Source organism: Histoplasma capsulatum (assembly GCF_000150115.1).
Source record: "Histoplasma capsulatum G186AR genomic scaffold supercont2.1, whole genome shotgun sequence".
Taxonomy (NCBI): domain Eukaryota; kingdom Fungi; phylum Ascomycota; class Eurotiomycetes; order Onygenales; family Ajellomycetaceae; genus Histoplasma; species Histoplasma capsulatum.
The window spans coordinates 2,572,807-2,591,283 of NW_025544801.1; the positions used below are offsets into that span (position 1 = coordinate 2,572,807).

The window sequence follows — 18,477 nt, forward strand, 5'->3', positions numbered from 1 at the left end:
AGCAGAACCGAGGAGTTGTTTGCAGTTGATCACCAACTTTTGACTTTGGCCAACCATTGGCTCCAGGCTTGATCCCTCGCCTCTTCACAACTTCAACAGCAACTGACTTCAACGCAACTCCAAACTACGCTCTCCTGCTGTGTAAAAAGCATTCAACAACTATCCTCTAATAATTTAACAGCTATGTCAACCATGGAGACTGAAGAGCTGCTCTTTAGGCCGGTCAAGAGACGAAAGTTCCTCCGAAAGCGCTCGGAAACTTCGTCAGATCAATCACAACCACCACAAGCCGCTCCGGCTCCCGAATCCTCTACTCGCCGGTCCGCAGAGGTGCATGATAGAGAAGCCTCAGAAACAAATTCAAATGAGCCGGGAGAAATGGGCACTGGTATTACAGACATCTTTCGCCTTCGAAAAGCCATCAAGAGTCGAAGGGGTGGCGTTGAGTTTACTGCCTTGCCAAAGCCTGTCGATGATGGCCATGGCGAGTCTCAATTGCAAGCTGGATCTGTGGCTCATGACCCTGAAAATGTGGTTATCCGAGGCATTTCGGATCGCTTTGTTGCCCATACTGGTCAAAGAGTGGATGTGGATAAGCATATGTACGTTTTCCCCGATATCCATTGTTATTTGTTTTCTGTATTTGTATGAAGGATATTCTTCTGTTTTATCCTTCTATGGATGAATAGGGGAATGACTAACGTGATAAGGATGGCGTATATAGAGTCAGAGATGGCTAAACGTCATGAAAAACACAAGAACAACAACACCGCGGATCATCATGACCAGCTAGCATCTCAGGCCGCAGTGCGAGGCCCTACCTCGGATCTCGTGCTTCCCCAACGCCAGCCAGCATCGTTAGGCAAGTTGCATGAAATCGACCTGGGACCCGACGCAAAACTCCGTAATATCGAACGGACTGAAGCAGCGACAAGAAGGCTCGCAGGCGATCAAGTGCCGGATGAAGATGAGGATGAGGACAAAGACGCCACTTCCAACAAAGCACGACCGGGCTCCAAGGATGGCAAAAATTGGCGGGCCCGGAAGAGAAGAAATAGTGAAGATATTAGACGAGATAAGCTTGTTGAGGAGGTTCTTCGGGAGAGCAAACGTGAGTTGTCTCTCTTATCATCTACTTACCATATGCTTTACAACATGTGCACATATATACTTCCCCTTTTATTGGAAGCATAACAAACTAATATCTACCTTCGTTTCATTTTACAGTCGACGTCTACGATGAGCCTGAAGTTGTTAGCCAGCAAAACGATGAGCAAGCGGCAGACGATCGCATTGCGGAGCAGTTCCGCCGTGACTTTTTGGATGCCATATACTCCAGGCGCCGTGGTGCTCGGACAAGGACTTCAAAAACGACTAAGCGGGATGTCCCCCGTGGCCCGAAGCTTGGGGGAAGTCGGAGTGCACGCGCGGCGATGCGGGAGAAAGCCGCCGCCCAAAAGTGACCATGATGTCGCGTATGTCTTGTTATTTTACTATCATCAGGGGGAGAAAGTGAGATGGAGGATGCCATGTATTGTATGGCTTCAGGGCATATTGTAGATATATGTCCGTACCCTGACGCTCATATTCTTCTTGTTTTCTATCTGGCACTTTTGTATTTATTTCTCAATTTTCTTTTTTTATCTGACGCAATGAGATCGTCTTCAACATGAAGCCATGCGTATATATGTATATATCTATATTATATTGTTATGACGAGTTTGTTTTATATTCCATCAAGATACGGGCCCAGCAACATCTCAGTTTCAATCAATTTGGAAGGAAACAATATATACTGTCAAGACCAACGGTACCGCTATTGACCGCTGCGAACACTGGGCATATTTTTTTTTTTTTTTGGAAGACTTGCACTCAGTATTCCTTGGTGGTGGGTTCATTGAGAAACGCAATGCCCGTCGATATCTATCTAATTCATTAATCGCTTCATCCACTTGCTTGGTACGACAAGAATTTCGGGACATTTTTCATGCTCTAAAATTAGATGAACGGTTGTGGAGAAGTTTTCGTCTCTTGGGCCATGAGTTTGGTTCCCCTTCGTAACCAGTGGGGTTCGCTCGTCGAGCATTCCTCTCAGCTTCCTCCTCGCCGTGAATCTGTTGATCGTTCAAGCTTTGCTTCCAGATCGAGATCCGCCCCTGGCCTGGCCACAGTGGACCCTGATCAGGCTTCTGATTTGCCAGCGATGAAACACTGCGCCCCAGCTCCTCACTAGTTGACGAAGACGCCCGAAAAAAACGGACAACAGACACGGACACGCAGATACTGGCAAATAGTGAGGCGTTGCTTTTGCCAGCGGGCATTAACCCCCATATTTTCAGGGAACTCCATACTGCTGAATCTGCAAGGGAGATATCTCGCTCAGTTCCGCCCGAGGGACTCGGCACAGCTCTCGCTCTTCGTTCATTTGAACTTCCTCCTCAAAGGACAAAACCGTAGTCGGCCACCTCGTCGGCATTCTAAGCATGACGACCTCAAGGACAACGGCCAGCAAAACGGTGTGGATCCTGTGGCTGAAACTATCACAAGAAGCTATCCACTTGACCGTTTCCATTCAGCGCCAGACAATGCCTCTCACTGGTCCCGGCTGCCAATTTGGCTTCCGCGCTAGTTAGCTCTCCTTGCTTTGTCAACGCAGTCGTGAGACATCATGCCCGCGGTCCAAGGGGAAAAACGGGAAGGGAACAAGATGTACGTCCACATGGGAGGGCGGAGTTGGGCTGGATCGCTGGAGTGGATTCTCCCCCTAGATTGCTGGCATGATGCAAGGTGATACAAGCTGGGCGTGTGTCCTGTGTTCCCCGCGCCCATGGTTTTGATGTCGATTCGTTTTTTTCCTGCTCTTTCGTCGAGAAGACTGAGGAACAAGAGCCGTTAAGTTAGGTTAGAAAGGAAATCAGCGGGTTCTCATTTCCATCTCTTCTAAAAAATTATCTCTTTCTCTCCCCTCCCCTCCCTCTTGCTTTGTCTCTTACTTCCCATTTTTCTTGACAGCCTGGAGATAGTCCAAAACAGCTCCACAAAGGAACCAGCTGCAAGACATTTCCTTGAGCTGGCAAATCATGTCTGCTCTTGTTTTTGCATAAAGACTCCCAGCGCGTAGATGTTTCCTCCTTCCATGTCAACCTTCCTTATTATTCTCTCTTGACTCCTGGGTCTCTGACTCTAAATATACAAATCCTTTATTTTTGATTTCTTTATCCATACAATTTTGGAGATTGCCAACTTACGCCACATTCGCCGCTTGTGTTTGCTTTTTACAGGTGAGTGCATAATTTTGCCCACGCCATCGGGATTACTCTCTTGTCTCTGTTTGTCTCGGAGTGCCTCTTTTCTTTGAGGTCTGTACCATCTTTGTCTTGTCTAACTTTTCATAGCTTCATCGTCTGGGATAGAACTCGTCCCAGGTGGCTTCCCGACTGATTCAGTCAATATGTGGATCCGACCTTGGTCAATAACTTCCCTTCTTTTGGCCTGGAGCCTGTTTTCACATCACGTTGATGGAATAGATGTCCTGAAAAACAATGGCTTCACATCGTGCCTTGATAACTCCGAGATCAATGTCGAAAAAATCAACCTAGAGTTCGACCGCACTACCAATGACTTCATCTTCGATGTTGCAGGGAGTAGTTCAAAGATCCAAAATGTGACGGCAGTGTTGCTCGTCGAGGCTTATGGCCAGAAAATCACTCAAAGTTTCAATCCCTGTGATGAGGCAACAAAAGTCGATCAACTATGCCCTGGTACGTTAACTAGATTTATTGACTTGATTGGTATATCTCATATTGACTCATGTCTGTCTACAGTTCCTGCGGGACGATTTACGGCCAAAGGAAGTCAAAAAATTCCTTCCAAGTTCGCAGAGAAAATCCCATCCATTGCATTTGCAATTCCCGACCTCCAGGCACACGCGACCATGCTCTTAAAATCGAATGACGGAGGTCAGACCCTTGCTTGTATCAGTTCAACTGTAGGCAATGGCAAATCATTAGAGGCACCCGCGGTATCATATGCCGCAGCTGGAGTCGTAGGGGCTGCCTTGGTATTGTCAGGCGCCGCAGCTTTGGTGGCAGGTGGGCATCCCGGTGCTGCTACATCAAGCCCGACATTCGGTGAGGTTGTTGGGTGGTTTCATTCGATGGCAACCAACGGCATGCTTAGCGTCAACTACCCGCCGATTTACCGCAGCTTCACCAAAAACTTTGCGTTCAGCACCGGGCTGATTCCTTGGAAACAAATGCAGATGTCGATTGACGATTTTAGAAATAAGACCGGGGGCAATCTGACAAACGACAATGTCCAATTCCTTGAAAATGCCACGCTTATATTTGACGAAGGGTCTGGTACCTCGAGTAATGCAAAACGTTCATGGAATTCCATTTTCAATTCTGCCGGTATTGCGGTTCGGGAGATATCCACGTCGATCAATGAGACATCCAAAGCAGGTGGCACTGAGGACGAGGGCGGCATTAATCATGTTGTCAAGGGAATCCAGGCATACGTCGAAATGCTCTCGGTTCCGAAATCTAATACCTTTATGACAGTGCTGTTGATATTTGCTATCGTCGTTGCGGCCATTGCGGTTGGTATATTGCTCTTCAAGGTTATTCTTGAGGTCTGGGCTATGTTTGCATCTTTTCCGAAGAAATTAACGAACTTCCGGAAGGATTACTGGGGAATACTAGCGAGGACAATCACCAATTTGATTCTCGTGTTGTACGGCATCTTTACCCTCTACTGCGTTTTCCAATTCACCCGAGGCGATTCATGGGCCGCCAAAGTCCTTGCAGGTGTCACCCTCGCCATTTTTACCGGGATTCTAGGATATTTTACGTTCAAGATTTGGAGTGTGGCTCGAAAATATAAGAAAGTAGAAGGTAGTGCAGCTGCGCTATACGAAGATCGGGAAACATGGCGGAAATACAGTCTTTTCTACGACAACTACAGAAAGGGATATTGGTGGATTTTCGTCCCCACCATCGTCTACATGCTTGCAAGAGGTTGCATCATTGCTGGGGGCGATGGCCATGGACTCGTCCAGACGGCTGGCCAACTTATCGTCGAGGCAATCATGTTCATCCTCCTCCTGTGGTCGAGACCCTACGAAGCAAAGTCAGGCCAATGGATCAATATATCCATTCAAGTGGTCCGTGTCCTCTCTGTTGCATGCATTCTAGTCTTCGTTCAGGAGCTGGGGCTGTCAACGACAACGCAAACAGTCACTGGTGTCGTTCTGATTGCAGTTCAATCAGCACTGACTGGCATCCTTGCCATTTTGATCGTTGTCAATGCCATAATACTTCTGTTCAAGAAGAACCCACATTCCGCGAGGAGGCGGAAAGACCCTGGTAAGTTTCTTGTAATTAATTCCATTGGACGAAAAACGAGTACGGAGTATGGCTAACGATATCATTTAAAATTTTCAAAGAAACCATGGATCGAGACCTAGATAACCTCACTCCCCTAGACGCTCGAAATTCCCTTCTAGAAACCGTTCCCCCGCACTACTCTTCTTGGAGAGGCTCAACGGGCTACTACAACCGCACCTCCCCTTACGATCCTTACATGGGTTCATCCACTAGCGAAAAATCTCACCACATGTATACAAACAGCACCGACCATTTAATCCCAGCAAATGCGGACAACATAAACCATATGAATATGAGGGACCCATCACCCGAACGACAATTTTCGAGGCCTATGATCGGACAGGCGTACTAGAAAAGAACATGTCCAAACTCGGGCCATTACCTCTCAAAAAATCTCCAGACCTAGACCACACACATACATCACCGCCACAAATCGGTTTTCTTTTCATTTTCCTCATTGTTTTAATAATGTTTATGCTATACTACATATACTACATTTCCTCTTTCCTTCTCGCTTTCGGCCCCGATCGTTCTCCCTATTAGCGATTTTCACAGTCTCTGGTTCAAGCCATATATATATATATATAGAATATCCACACAATGTACTACGACGTACTCCATCCGTAATCCTTTTTAACTACCAACATTCTTGCCCCTTTATTGTGTACTAATGTAACTCTCTGTACTGTACATTTGTTTTGATAACATACGCCTAAGGGACATAAGCATTTTCTTTTCTTCTCCGTTAAAAAATAACCAAAGGAAAGAAAAATCCTTAAGCTTCTATTCTCGTTTCTTTCTATGTACCCACCGTAATCTACCCAGGTAATTGAAATTTTGGGGTATCATGCATATCAAAAATAAAATTTAAAATATCTTCTCCTTTAATCCCGCGTTTAGCAAATAAGAGAGCGTCTATTCAGTGAATGAGTCTAGTCAACTTTGATTTCGGGGGAAATAAAACTGCATAGTTGTCTCGTTTTTTTGTTTCATGGTGCTTTTCGTCTTGTTTAGGTAAAATATTGATATATTACAATACAACTCAAGAAGGAGAAGGAAGGAGGGAAAGTAAAAAGCCAAAGAAATGAGAAAAGAAATTACAATTCGAGAAAAACGGATCAAATAATCAGATGAACAACGCAGATTCGAACAGGGCAAAAAGAAGGAAGGAACCACAAGATTTGATATTTGCCTAGAGAGAACAAGGAAAATAGAGAGCAGATCGAAAAAGAGAAAAAGTATGAGAAGGAACATAACATGGGGGCCTTGACATGATAACACTTGTTTGATCCAACTGGTTGGGAGCCAGGTATCCGCGAGAGAAGTAGAGAGAGTAGGACAAGATACAGGCTGCTAACTGCTTCATTCGATTTAACTTTCTTGAGCCGCAATTGCTGGAGGATTCCGTAACGTGTAACTCCGAGGCGGTCCAGGGGTGAAAAGATGATAGTTGAAATGGAAAAAAGAAGGAAAATGGGCAGAAGCGAACGGGGAGCGTTGGGGAGCCATCGGTAAGCAACAATAAACAAGAAAGTAAGGAACAAACATAAACGGTGGGCGAGTTGAGGTCGTGTCGCAATTATTTAGAGGAGGCTGGAGTGACATGCCGCCTGAAAATTCGTAGTTATTCGGTCACCAAACGTTCCTGCAGGATGATCGCCAAGTAGAGAAATCTCGTCATGCTTTTTATGGCGTAATCGTGCGATTAAACATCAAAATAACCAGACTTGCTGGGAAGAAAGCCTTTTTTTCTATCATCGTTATATTTCTTTGATTACTTAAACCATCCAATCCATTTTCATTATCCTATTCCTTTCAAGTGCGAGCGTAAGGATGGAATCCCCGATGAGCACCCCGTCCCCCACCACGGTAATTCGCCCCTGGCTTCCCCGCATTCCTTGGGCCAGTAGGTGCATTTGCTGGCGGCGCACTTTGCGGTTGCGGTGTTATGCTCTTGTTATTCCCAGATGATGGCCGAGCACCGCCATGTTGTGGTGGCATACCGTGATTTGGTGACATTCCACGACCCATACCCCCTCCACCTCGGTTCATATTGCCACCCCCCTGTGGACCAGTTGGAATATTTGGTTGTGGGACATCATCGTACATTCCTTCCCAGGAGGTCGGGCCACCTGGTTGGTACGGGGCAAATCCTCGAGATGATTCAATGGCCCTGCGTGCTTGTTGCTGTTCGTACTTTTGTTGTTCAAAGGCAATTTGCTCTTGAGCATTGTACCCAGGGCCACCTCTTGGGCCGGAAAAGCTACCACTCGGCCCGCTCATACCCATATTTGGACCGCCGCCGCCACCCATTCCACCCGGTGGTCCCCCACCTACATTCCCACCCATACCTCCCATGTTTCCTCCCATACCAGGGCCTGGACCTGGTCCAGGGTTCATGGTCGTGTTGATTTGTCCTCCCATTCCAACAGCTCCAAATCCAGGTCCACCCGGGCCCTGTCCCTGTCCCTGTCCCTGGTTCTGCATCTGTTGCATCTGTTGCATCTGCTGCATCTGCTGAATCATAGCAGGATTCATCATGCCTTGCATAGCCTGGAGACCGGGGACTTGTGAGCCAGCACTAATAGCTCCTTGAGACCCGCTTCCACCCATGCCGCCCATCGCGCTCATCTGTTGTAACATCGCAGGATTCATACCTGCCATGCTCCAATGTGGTGGAATTCAGCAGGTTGGCCTTGAGCTGCGGCGGCAGCCATTTGTTGTTGCATTAGCGCGAAATATTGCTGCATACGCTGCCAGTATTGTGCCATCATCTGCGGGCTCATTCCACTCGTCAAGCCTCCTTGACTTTGTGTGCTTTGCTGCTGCGAATTCTCCTGCCCGGTAGAGCGATCATTGTCCCTGCCGAAACGTTCCTGCTGATCTCTCATACCGCGGCGCGAACCCCTGCTTCGATCGTCCTCCTCCCTCATGTTCCCGCGAGGTTGTGCTTTCTTGACTTCTATCGGTTTCCCGAGGATTTCTAGCGGTCCTGAGAGGGTCGCTTCGACGGCTGCCTCGCTGTCAAAGGTTACGAACCCAAACCCTCTAGGCCTACCACTATCCTTATCGATCATGAGGGTAGCATCCACAACGCGACCAAACTGCATAAAAAACTGTTTAAAGTCTTGTTCGGTTGCCTCTTGGCTAACTCCACCGACAAATATTTTACTTGTCCTCTCCTGTTCATCTCTAGGAATGGCGCGCTTCGGGTCGATCTGTTATTTCAGTGAGCTTAGATGTTCTCATAGAGATATCAACGGCTAGCAAACTATCACAATTTATTTCACATCTGATTAAGGTGATAGCAAACCAATAGAAAATATTGATCCTTACAATTTTGCCATCGAGATAATGTTCTTTCACCATCACCGTGTTCACAGTCTTGGGGTCTTTGAAAGTAAGGAAGCCGAATCCTCTTGAACGCCCGGTGGCGCCGTCACGCATTACTGTGCATTCTTGGACTTCCCCGAATTGGGAAAAGTAGTCTTTGAGTGATTCTAGTAGGTGGAACATCTGTGGTCAGATTTTTATAAATTCTCCCGGAATGGTTTGGGTACATACGATCAGTTGTTTCCCAATTCAGCCCTCCGATAAACATTTTGCTATATAGATCTATTAGTCATAATGCCCCCAAAATAAGTAGAAATTAGCAGAAACGGCTGCTCTAATAAATCAATCAAAGAAATAAGTAGAAAACAGAATAGACAGAATAGCGATGTAGGTAAACATGAGATGTGGTAGTGCCGACATATACAACGAGGTGCTGCTGAAAAACATCAGAGTTGTTGAACATTCCGATTCCTGGCCGCGGCTGAAACCAGTGAGAGGGGGCGGAATTCTCGTGTTTAGCTTTCACTACCAAGCACTGATCCGACAAGTCTCGTTCGCGGGGACGCTTGGTTGCAAGGGTTGGGTTAATTGTTGTAATTTTGGACATTTGTGAGGTTTTGAGAGAGGAATCATATAACTCCTTTACAAACGGATTTTTGGGTTGACGGGTTGAAATCTCTCAGGCACACGGCTCACTCAAGAGCATCGTCGGATATGCATTCATGCAAAGCTGAAGTCAGATCTGCCCTGTATAAGACGTAGTTGTAAAATATTTTTGGGACGACTGTATTTTCTTTTCTGTTTCTGCCCGAAGATCCTCTGCTTCTCTAAAAGTCCGTAGCTAGGTAACGCTGTTCGATACCCCAGAATTCAAGACAGCTGAAGTGTCTACCTCCTGCTCTGTTCTATCAAGATATATCGACAAGAAGCTTTTAGTAGCAGCTGTACTATAGTCGCTTGAATAACTGGCTCGCTTGGCAAGAGCTTCGTCTAAGTCTCATCGACTCCCAATTCCTTCTCACAGCGTGCTGGCTGATAATCCGATACCCTTGTTCTGATTATTGTCTGGTTTTCCGAGAACACTATGTAGGATCCCCTTCCTCAAGACATATCCACCCGATTCCCTTTGCTCTCAAGTATCCACACTTCCGGTCTGAGTAGCTTAACCCAGTAGCAGACCCCATCCGACACGCTTGCACAAGCCTCCATCAATCCCCGGTGTGATGCCAAAGTTTCCTTACACGGGGCTTTGTCTTCAAATGTGGGCCAAGCAAATATATACGCGTGGATGGGCCAGATCACGTTTTTTGTAACGAGAACCTGAGATGCCAGTCGATGACATCGGAGAAATTAACCAGTTCGGCAGCAGCGATCCAAACAACCCGATGCAGAAAATAATAACTAAACAAATATGATAATTCCCACTTCCCCATGATTCGCAGCATCGGTCATGGCCACACGTACTCACCACCCGTGACATGTGAAGGAAATGACAGTACAAAATATTCAGAATGATGTAGATACAACTTACCCATCTTCTTTAATACCGGTTCCATGACTCCCATGACTTCCTGGCTCTACATGGGCTGGAATATGATCACTCTCCTGAGTCATTGGTATCGGCTCGTTGGCGCTATTCCGTTGGTCTCCATTTACGGAATGCTGCTGCTCCGACTGAGGTTCTGTATGATGGCTCGGGTTGTTGTCGCTAGTTGGTTGCTGGGGAGGAGGTACGGCAGGCGCGTTCGTTTCGTTTTGGGTGGGCGGTTGGGGTTCAGGGAAACTAGGAGGAGCAGCTTGAGGAGCAGCGTGCTGGGAGTTGTCATCTGCATCGTAACTGTTTCCAAAAACTTAGTACAAGCGATTTATAACCTTTAGACGGGTCGAAAAGTCAGATGCCTTCCGTAGAGTAGAAGAAGCATACAGATCAGCAAAGAGATCTTCCTCAAGATCCTCTGGCTCAGTCATGGCGATGTTGTCCCGGAAGTCCAAACACCAAGAAGGCTCGATGAACTGGAGATATGTTGTATATATATAAGGCGCCCAAGTTTCAGCTACAGTCGGCTTGGAGACGACAACTGGTGGTGTGCGTGTTGTTTTGATTGAGCGAGTTTGAACGGACACAAGGATGGAGAAGGCGAGGAAGTTGAGGTTGGAGACCCGCGGCTTGGCAGGCTAATCCAAATCGGGAGCAACCTGGCGGCGCAGTGCAGTTGAGGTGTTTACACGTATGGTATTGTCACAGTATCACAGAATGAAGCCAGAGGGCCATTTCCATGTATTTCGAAGATGAGAACGAGCCGCGTCGTAGAGCGTCCTTTGGAATAATAGGGTATGTACTTAGAAGGGGGGGAATACGGATTTTCCTCTGTGCAGTCGTCCTGGAGGAGCGTTGGAGGCACCTGTCGCTCAACAAAGTTGGTGCTGTTGTTGGAAGATGGCAATACCGTACTAAGCCGGTCCGTATAAACTCCACCCAACAGCTCTTCCATGGCCGTTGATGACATCGTACGCCTAAACTCACCATATGGCGATATAGTTCTTCTCCCCTCCGCCGCACTGAGTTTTACTGGGGATTCTCTCCTCGTTACTCCCGTAGTTACCTCTCTCGATCCCAAGAAGGCATCCAGATATGGCGAGCAGGAAGACAGCGCAGCAGGTATATGGTTCACTACGGACATGGTGTCGTAAAACTCATGCTGATTCTAACCTGTACGCTCAACAGGAGATGGTTCAGGTCGGTCCGTATTGAATATCGCCTTTTGCAAGGAATCATAATTCTTCGCTGCAAAGCTGCAAAGCTGCAAAGATATAATCTTCTTCTGACGGTTTTACTAACATTCTACCTCGTGTTTGCTTGGTAGACCAAACAGAGTGCGTATGTCCCCCGCCCAAGTATATACTAAACAATCTACTGACAGCTTGAACAAAGTCGAATAGCACCGCCTTTCTGGAAAACCCGTTCACCACCGCAACAACAACCAAAGCCTCATGGAGCAATTGACCCAAATACAGTTATCGGAGCATCCTACTCCCACGCGGATATGGTGAGGTGAGTTCAAGACCTCCATCCTTCTAAAGTGGGTTCGTGTCCCTGGTATTGATATTTGACACTGTTACGCACCTTAGGACCACATCGCCTTATACACGACAGCACGTATCGCCAATGTTACCTCGTTCTAGCAATAATAGCCGGAGTAGTAGTTCTGCCCACTTGACCGAACCAGGGGGAAGCACACTACCAAATCGCCAGCCGTATGCAAGCTTAATGGCACAAGTCGGTGAAGACTGGAGCCATGATGATGACGGATTCGAGGATGAGCTCCTATACGATGACGATGAGGATGAATTTGGGCTCCCCAGCGTTACGAAAATGCGCAAAAACGCACCTGCTAGACCTCAACGCCAACTGGGGGTGAGCGATGAGCGAGGTGGATCAAAGAGCCGTTCAAATGGCTCGTCAGCTCTAAAATGCAATTTATCCCCAACGAGGTTACGTGCTAATAGTTCTGATATCGCGGAGGAAAGGGGCATCCTGAGCTACCCAACGGCGAAAAAGACTGATGGCAAAATTTTGCGTCCACAGTACAAGGAAATATTGACGGGTAAGTTTCAAATGCATTTCAGTGATGGCGATAAATAGCTAAGAAAGTCTTCTTGGAGATCCCGCAAACTCACTCCACTTGATTAACCACTCACCCCCTCCAACAAATGGAACCCCGAAACAGCTAGAGGGACACTCAAGCCGGATAAGCAGAATCAACAAATTCAAACGCATTCTCCAAGCAAGCACCGTATCCCTTCCAGAACTTCGCGACCTCGCGTGGTCGGGCGTTCCTGATGAAGTCCGAGCGATGACTTGGCAGCTGCTATTGGGATACTTGCCAACCAACAGCGAGCGTCGCGTAACAGCTCTCGAGAGAAAGCGGAAAGAGTACCTTGATGGTGTACGACAGGCTTTCGAGAGAGGGAATTCAACTGTTGATAGGCCCAGTGGAGCAGGTTCCACATCGGATGGTGGGACCGGAAGAGGCTTGGATGAAGCTATCTGGCATCAAATCAGTATTGATATCCCTCGTACAAACCCTCATATCCCGTTATATGGCTACGAGGCGACGCAAAGGTCGCTGGAAAGAATTTTATACGTATGGGCTATTCGACATCCCGCGAGTGGATATGTACAGGGGATCAACGATCTTGTTACACCATTCTGGCAGGTCTTTCTAGGGACATATATTACGGATCTTAATATAGAGGAGGGGATGGACCCAGGACAATTACCAAAAGCTGTTCTTGATGCTGTTGAAGCTGATTCATTCTGGTGCCTAACAAAACTTCTCGATGGTATCCAAGATAACTATATATATGCCCAACCAGGTATACACAGACAAGTTGGAGCGCTCCGCGATCTCACGATGCGGATTGATTCCACACTGGCAAAGCATTTGGAACAGGAGAGCGTTGAGTTCATGCAGTTCAGCTTCCGCTGGATGAACTGTCTTTTGATGAGGGAGGTCAGCATTCAAAACACCATACGCATGTGGGATACATATATGGTATATATAACTTCTCATTTCCTTTCGGAATCTTTACACGGCTAATATCGAACCTAGGCCGAGGAACAAGGCTTCTCCCGATTCCATCTTTACGTGTGTGCGGCGTTCCTTGTCAAGTGGTCCGACCAGCTCCTTAAAATGGACTTTCAGGTTTGTTTCCATTTATATGCCACAAACGGAAAATGGGAAACACTAGGCTAAAATGTTTAGTAGGAAATAATGATGTTCCTCCAATCTCTTCCGACTAAAGATTGGACCGAAAAAGATATCGAGCTTCTATTGAGTGAGGCGTTTATTTGGCAGAGCCTGTTTCAAGATTCGAGTGCCCATCTCCGGTCCAGCGCTGGAACGCCCTCTGGTCCAGGGTGACAGTGACGGATTTCGACTTTTACTCCGGCACTTGCAACGCGCCAAGATAGAATCAGGTGTTCACATATCTAAATTTTTGAGCCGCTTAAGGATTGTTGTTTTCTTTCGGGAGATCAACTGAAATGGATACCCTTCTGATTAAAGGCCCACAAGAGTTTGAGGAACTCGCCTTCATCACACATTCGTGCGCGTTTGTCTGCAAGGCCGGTTTCGTCCTCGAGAACCTGTCTGACCTTCTCTCGGACGAGTTCCCGTACTTTCCCTTTCCTTTTGCGGGCTGGATTTTCTTTGGAGGCATTCAAATTAAGTTTTGGCTCCTCGTCTGCAAAGAACTCCGGCACATCCCCACCGTCATCGTCGATGTCCATAGCGCTGCCCAATTCTTCTTCCTGTTCACCTGGGTCTTCGATCGTGTTCACGGATTTATCCTCGGGCTCTTCTGCTGGCCCATCTTCGACTGGAATATTGTTCTGGGCACACCATGTTCGATAATTCGACTCCAGCATGTCGAGTACACTGGTGGTACCAAGGAAGCTGGATCTCATCGTCTTATTTTTCCGCACAAAGGCAACTCTTAAAAGGCCATCCCATTCATCATAACTGATTTGTGGGCGTGGGTTTTTGGGAACAATGCGAACCACACTGGATTCAACGGCGGGCGGCGGTTTGAAGTTATTCTTCCCAACTTTCATGATGTGGTCGATTCTTGCCCACATCTGGGCATTCACAGATAAACGGCTGTAGAGCTTATCGCCAGGTTTGGCAAAAAGGCGCATTGCGAATTCTCGTTGGAACATGAGAATGCATACTCGTGGTGCAGGGTTGGTAGCGAGGAGTTTAAAGGTTAGAGGAGAGGAGATCTAATAGTTATCAATCACATTGTTATGATCACATTCTGTCCAAAGGCTCATGATAAAAATTATTGAAGATTTTAGCTTACCTGATAAGGAGTGTTGCTAATGCAGACATCGAAATATGGAAGGTCGGTTTTGATCACATCGCCTAGTAAAACTTCAAGCCGCTTTTGTTCTGGCTTCCCTTGCACTCGCTTTGTAACTTCCGCAGCCATCCGTGGGTCCAACTCGACAGCAATGACTTTTTTCGCTTTCTCTAGTATTTTGACAGTCAAATTACCTGTGCCGGGGCCGATCTCAAGGACTGTCTACAAAATCAAATTAGCAACGACACTTAAAATATGTATATATTATATATGGGTGTGCGGCGTTGGATAGCATATACATCACTTTGCTTTAGATCTGCCTTGTCCACAATAGCCTGAGCAACACCAGGGTTTTTTAAAACGTGCTGGCCAATGTCTGTATTCATACGGAACACATTGTTTGCGGCCTTGGTTTTTGCAGCAGCCTGAGCATAAGGGCTTGCCTGGGAAGCGCTATTGCGCTTCTTTGATAGTGCCTTGGGCATCTTTGCTCTGCTCAGCTGCCGGCCAGATAGTCGGAATAGTGGTAATATTAAACTCCTGCCTCTCTGTCGCATCTTCATGGTGGGATGAGAATAATTTTCGTGATTTTGCTGCATATCCGGATTTATGTTGTTGCGGGCTCCGAGATAGCTGGGTGAAGGCTAGAAAATACGATTCCCTCAGATGCAACAAAGCTCCGCCGGATCTCAGCTATCTCGCTTTCTTTCTCCTTGAACTAAAAGTTTGTGTAATATTTTGATACACTATGACAGGCCGTAAAGACTTTCTCAGCCAGCCTGCCCCAGAAAATTATGTTGCTGGTTTAGGCCGGGGTGCCACCGGATTCACCACTCGGTCAGACTTGGGCCCAGCTAGGGAGGGTCCCACTCCAGAGCAGATACAGGAAGCCCTGACGAAACGCGCACTTTTACTCGGTGCAGCTCCTCCAACCGCATATGGCTCGTCAAATAGAGGTGAAAAGGGTAAGGGGGACAAGGCTGATAAAGCAATTGAAGAGGAGGAGGATGACCGGTTTCAAGACCCCGAAAATGAGGTTGGCCTCTTCGCATACGGACAGTACGACAGGGATGATGACGAGGCGGATCGCATATATCAGGAGGTGGATGAAAAGATGGACAGGAGGCGGAAGTTAAGAAGGTTTGTCTCCCCTTTTTTCTTTTCACAAGCTTATCTCTCCAATCCTATCATTCTGAAAGCTGTGGGTTTATCGTGTTTCCATGAAGCATTTTGGATAGATTGCCGACATGAAAATCCTTTCTCTACCCTAGGGAAGCTCGAGAAAAACAAGAGCGCGAAGAATACGAACGAAACAACCCCAAAATCCAGCAGCAATTTGCAGACCTCAAACGCTCCCTAGCTACAGTAACCGATGAAGATTGGGCAAATATCCCGGAGGTCGGTGATCTGACGGGGAAAAACCGACGGGCCAAGCAAAACTTGAGAAATCGATTCTATGCCGTACCAGATAGTGTTATTGCTAGCGCAAGAGATTCTACAGAATTCAGCACTACTGTCGCTGAAGACGGCACAGAAACTGTAGTACCGCGTGGGGAGACGGATGGCACAATCACAAACTTTGCAGATATTGGTGCTGCGAGAGATAAAGTCCTTCAGGTTAGACTTGATCAGGCTGCTCAGGGGTCGACAGGCGATGCGACAGCTGGAAGCGCAACCAACATCGATCCAAAGGGTTATTTGACAAGTCTAACCAAGTCCGAGCTGAAGGCAGGGGAAGTGGAAATTGGAGATATTAAGCGAGTCCGAGTGTTGTTGGAATCAGTCACTAAAACAAACCCTAAATATGCACCAGGATGGATAGCTATCGCTCGTTTAGAAGAAATAGCGGGCCGGATCGTTGCTGCAAGGAGCTATATTGCTAAAGGGTGTGAATTATGCCCGAAAAGTGAAGATGCGTGGCTGGAAAATATAAGGCTTAATGATAATCACAATGCGAAGATCATTGCGGCCAACGCGATTAAAAATAACGACACCTCAACTAGGCTCTGGATTGAGGCCATGAGACTAGAATCAGACCCGCGGGCCAAAAAGAATGTTCTTAGACAAGCAATTCTCCATATTCCACAGTCTGTTGCTATTTGGAAGGAAGCCGTTAACCTTGAAGAAGACCCAGCAGATGCACGCCTTCTTCTTGCCAAAGCAACGGAAATGATACCTCTTTCAGTGGAGCTATGGCTGGCCTTGGCTCGTCTTGAAACCCCAGAAAATGCGCAAAAGGTCCTAAATGCTGCGCGAAAGGCAGTCCCAACTAGCCACGAGGTTTGGGTTGCGGCTGCTCGACTACAAGAACAAATGGGGACTGCTGGCAAGGTCAACGTGATGAAACGGGCTGTCCAAGAATTAGCAAGGGAATCTGCCATGCTAAAACGAGAAGAGTGGATCGGAGAAGCGGAAAAGTGTGAGGAAGAAGGAGCAGTCCTTACTTGCGCTGCTATTATTCGGGAAACCTTGGGCTGGGGCTTGGACGAAGATGATGATCGGAAAGATATCTGGATGGAAGACGCGAGAGGGAGCATTGCTAGGGCCAAATACGAAACTGCGAGAGCGATATATGCTTACGCGCTGCGAGTATTTGTCAATAAGAAGACTATCTGGCTTGCTGCAGCCGACTTGGAACGTAACCATGGCACTAAGGAAAGCCTCTGGCAGTTGTTGGAGAAGGCTGTGGAAGCCTGCCCACAGAGCGAGAATTTGTGGATGCAGCTTGCCAAGGAAAAATGGCAAGCTGGTGAAATTGACAATGCCAGAAGAGTACTCGGAAGAGCGTTTAATCAAAATCCAAATAATGAAGACATCTGGCTCGCGGCCGTCAAGCTAGAAGCAGATGCGAACCAGACTGAACATGCAAGGGAACTCCTCTCTACCGCGCGTCGCGAAGCTGGAACCGACCGTGTCTGGATCAAGAGCGTGGCTTTCGAGCGCCAGTTAGGAAACACGGAACAGGCTCTCGACCTCGCCAACCAAGGGCTTCAGCTTTACCCTAAAGCCGATAAGTTGTGGATGATGAAAGGCCAAATATACGAAGAACAAAATAAATACCCCCAGGCCAGAGAAGCATATGGAACCGGTACCAGGGCGTGCCCTAGATCCGTACCCTTGTGGCTCCTCGCATCTCGCCTCGAAGAAAAAGCAGGGGTTGTCGTCAAGGCACGATCTATTCTCGACCGAGCGCGTCTCGCAGTGCCCAAGAACGCGGAACTCTGGACTGAAACCGTGCGTGTTGAACGGCGTGCGAATAACATAGGACAGGCCAAAGTGCTCATGGCAAAAGCTTTACGAGAAGTCCCTAATTCAGGTCTTCTATGGAGCGAGAGTATCTGGCACCTGGAGCCGCGGACTCACCGGAAGCCGCGAAGCCTGGAAGCCATCAAGAAAGTGGATAATGATCCTATCCTCTTCGTGACAGTAGCGCGCATCTTTTGGGGTGAGCGAAGACTTGATAAGGCAATGACATGGTTTGAGAAGGCCATTGTCTCGAATAGCGATTTGGGCGATGTGTGGGCGTGGTATTATAAGTTCTTGTTGCAACATGGTACAGATGTAAGTAGAAAAGCCCTTCCCTACCATTCACAACTTCTGAATCGCTCAAACTGGTGGCCATGAAACATGTCTAATGCATCCTCGTCTATCCAACAGGAAAAAAGAGAAGACGTCATCAGCAAATGCATATCCAGCGAGCCGAGGCACGGTGAGGTTTGGCAATCTGTCGCGAAAGATCCAGCCAACGCGCAAAAGTCGACGGAGGAAATCCTAAAACTCACGGCGGCGCGTTTAGAATAGAATAAAGATAATTTTGAATGCTAAATATACACTCCCGATTTCGTTTCAATCTTGAAGCTGTATTCACATAGATTTTTTAGGGTTTATCCCT

General features: G+C 47.3%; 8 protein-coding genes across 8 annotated transcripts; 4 read left to right on the forward strand and 4 right to left on the reverse strand.

Moving 5' to 3' along the window:
* Positions 1 to 192: 192 nt before the first annotated feature.
* On the forward strand, positions 193 to 1,676 carry HCBG_00827 (uncharacterized protein; the record flags this gene model as incomplete). Its single annotated transcript, XM_045427877.1, has 3 exons — positions 193 to 602; positions 711 to 1,111; positions 1,228 to 1,676. 3 exons carry the CDS (start codon positions 193 to 195, stop codon positions 1,461 to 1,463), a joined length of 1,047 nt encoding a protein of 348 aa, XP_045291852.1.
* Positions 1,677 to 1,985: 309 nt separating this feature from the next.
* HCBG_00828 (uncharacterized protein) lies at positions 1,986 to 2,321 on the reverse strand (the record flags this gene model as incomplete). The annotated part of the gene is made up of 1 exon (XM_045427878.1): positions 1,986 to 2,321. One exon carries the CDS (start codon positions 2,319 to 2,321, stop codon positions 1,986 to 1,988), a length of 336 nt encoding a protein of 111 aa, XP_045291853.1.
* Positions 2,322 to 3,024: 703 nt separating this feature from the next.
* HCBG_00829 (DUF907 domain-containing protein) lies at positions 3,025 to 5,974 on the forward strand (the record flags this gene model as incomplete). Its single annotated transcript, XM_045427879.1, has 4 exons — positions 3,025 to 3,281; positions 3,396 to 3,761; positions 3,825 to 5,366; positions 5,447 to 5,974. 3 exons carry the CDS (start codon positions 3,452 to 3,454, stop codon positions 5,737 to 5,739), a joined length of 2,145 nt encoding a protein of 714 aa, XP_045291854.1.
* Positions 5,975 to 6,346: 372 nt separating this feature from the next.
* On the reverse strand, positions 6,347 to 8,018 carry HCBG_00830 (uncharacterized protein; the record flags this gene model as incomplete). Its single annotated transcript, XM_045427880.1, has 1 exon — positions 6,347 to 8,018. One exon carries the CDS (start codon positions 8,016 to 8,018, stop codon positions 7,203 to 7,205), a length of 816 nt encoding a protein of 271 aa, XP_045291855.1.
* Positions 8,019 to 8,038: 20 nt separating this feature from the next.
* Positions 8,039 to 10,688, reverse strand: HCBG_00831 (heterogeneous nuclear ribonucleoprotein HRP1; the record flags this gene model as incomplete). Its single annotated transcript, XM_045427881.1, has 7 exons — positions 8,039 to 8,605; positions 8,724 to 8,887; positions 8,952 to 8,992; positions 9,417 to 9,467; positions 9,743 to 9,802; positions 10,252 to 10,557; positions 10,645 to 10,688. 7 exons carry the CDS (start codon positions 10,686 to 10,688, stop codon positions 8,039 to 8,041), a joined length of 1,233 nt encoding a protein of 410 aa, XP_045291856.1.
* Positions 10,689 to 11,210: 522 nt separating this feature from the next.
* Positions 11,211 to 14,651, forward strand: HCBG_00832 (GTPase activating protein GYP1; the record flags this gene model as incomplete). The annotated part of the gene is made up of 8 exons (XM_045427882.1): positions 11,211 to 11,379; positions 11,446 to 11,457; positions 11,585 to 11,594; positions 11,653 to 11,772; positions 11,850 to 12,325; positions 12,384 to 13,276; positions 13,334 to 13,426; positions 13,490 to 14,651. The coding sequence occupies 8 exons, from the start codon at positions 11,211 to 11,213 to the stop codon at positions 13,643 to 13,645; spliced, it is 1,929 nt and encodes a 642-aa protein (XP_045291857.1).
* HCBG_00833 (dimethyladenosine transferase dimethyltransferase) lies at positions 13,412 to 15,123 on the reverse strand (the record flags this gene model as incomplete). The annotated part of the gene is made up of 3 exons (XM_045427883.1): positions 13,412 to 14,505; positions 14,586 to 14,807; positions 14,885 to 15,123. The coding sequence occupies 3 exons, from the start codon at positions 15,068 to 15,070 to the stop codon at positions 13,759 to 13,761; spliced, it is 1,155 nt and encodes a 384-aa protein (XP_045291858.1).
* A 210-nt stretch (positions 15,124 to 15,333) lies between these two features.
* On the forward strand, positions 15,334 to 18,386 carry HCBG_00834 (pre-mRNA-splicing factor; the record flags this gene model as incomplete). Its single annotated transcript, XM_045427884.1, has 3 exons — positions 15,334 to 15,725; positions 15,857 to 18,146; positions 18,243 to 18,386. The coding sequence occupies 3 exons, from the start codon at positions 15,334 to 15,336 to the stop codon at positions 18,384 to 18,386; spliced, it is 2,826 nt and encodes a 941-aa protein (XP_045291859.1).
* Positions 18,387 to 18,477: the final 91 nt, after the last annotated feature.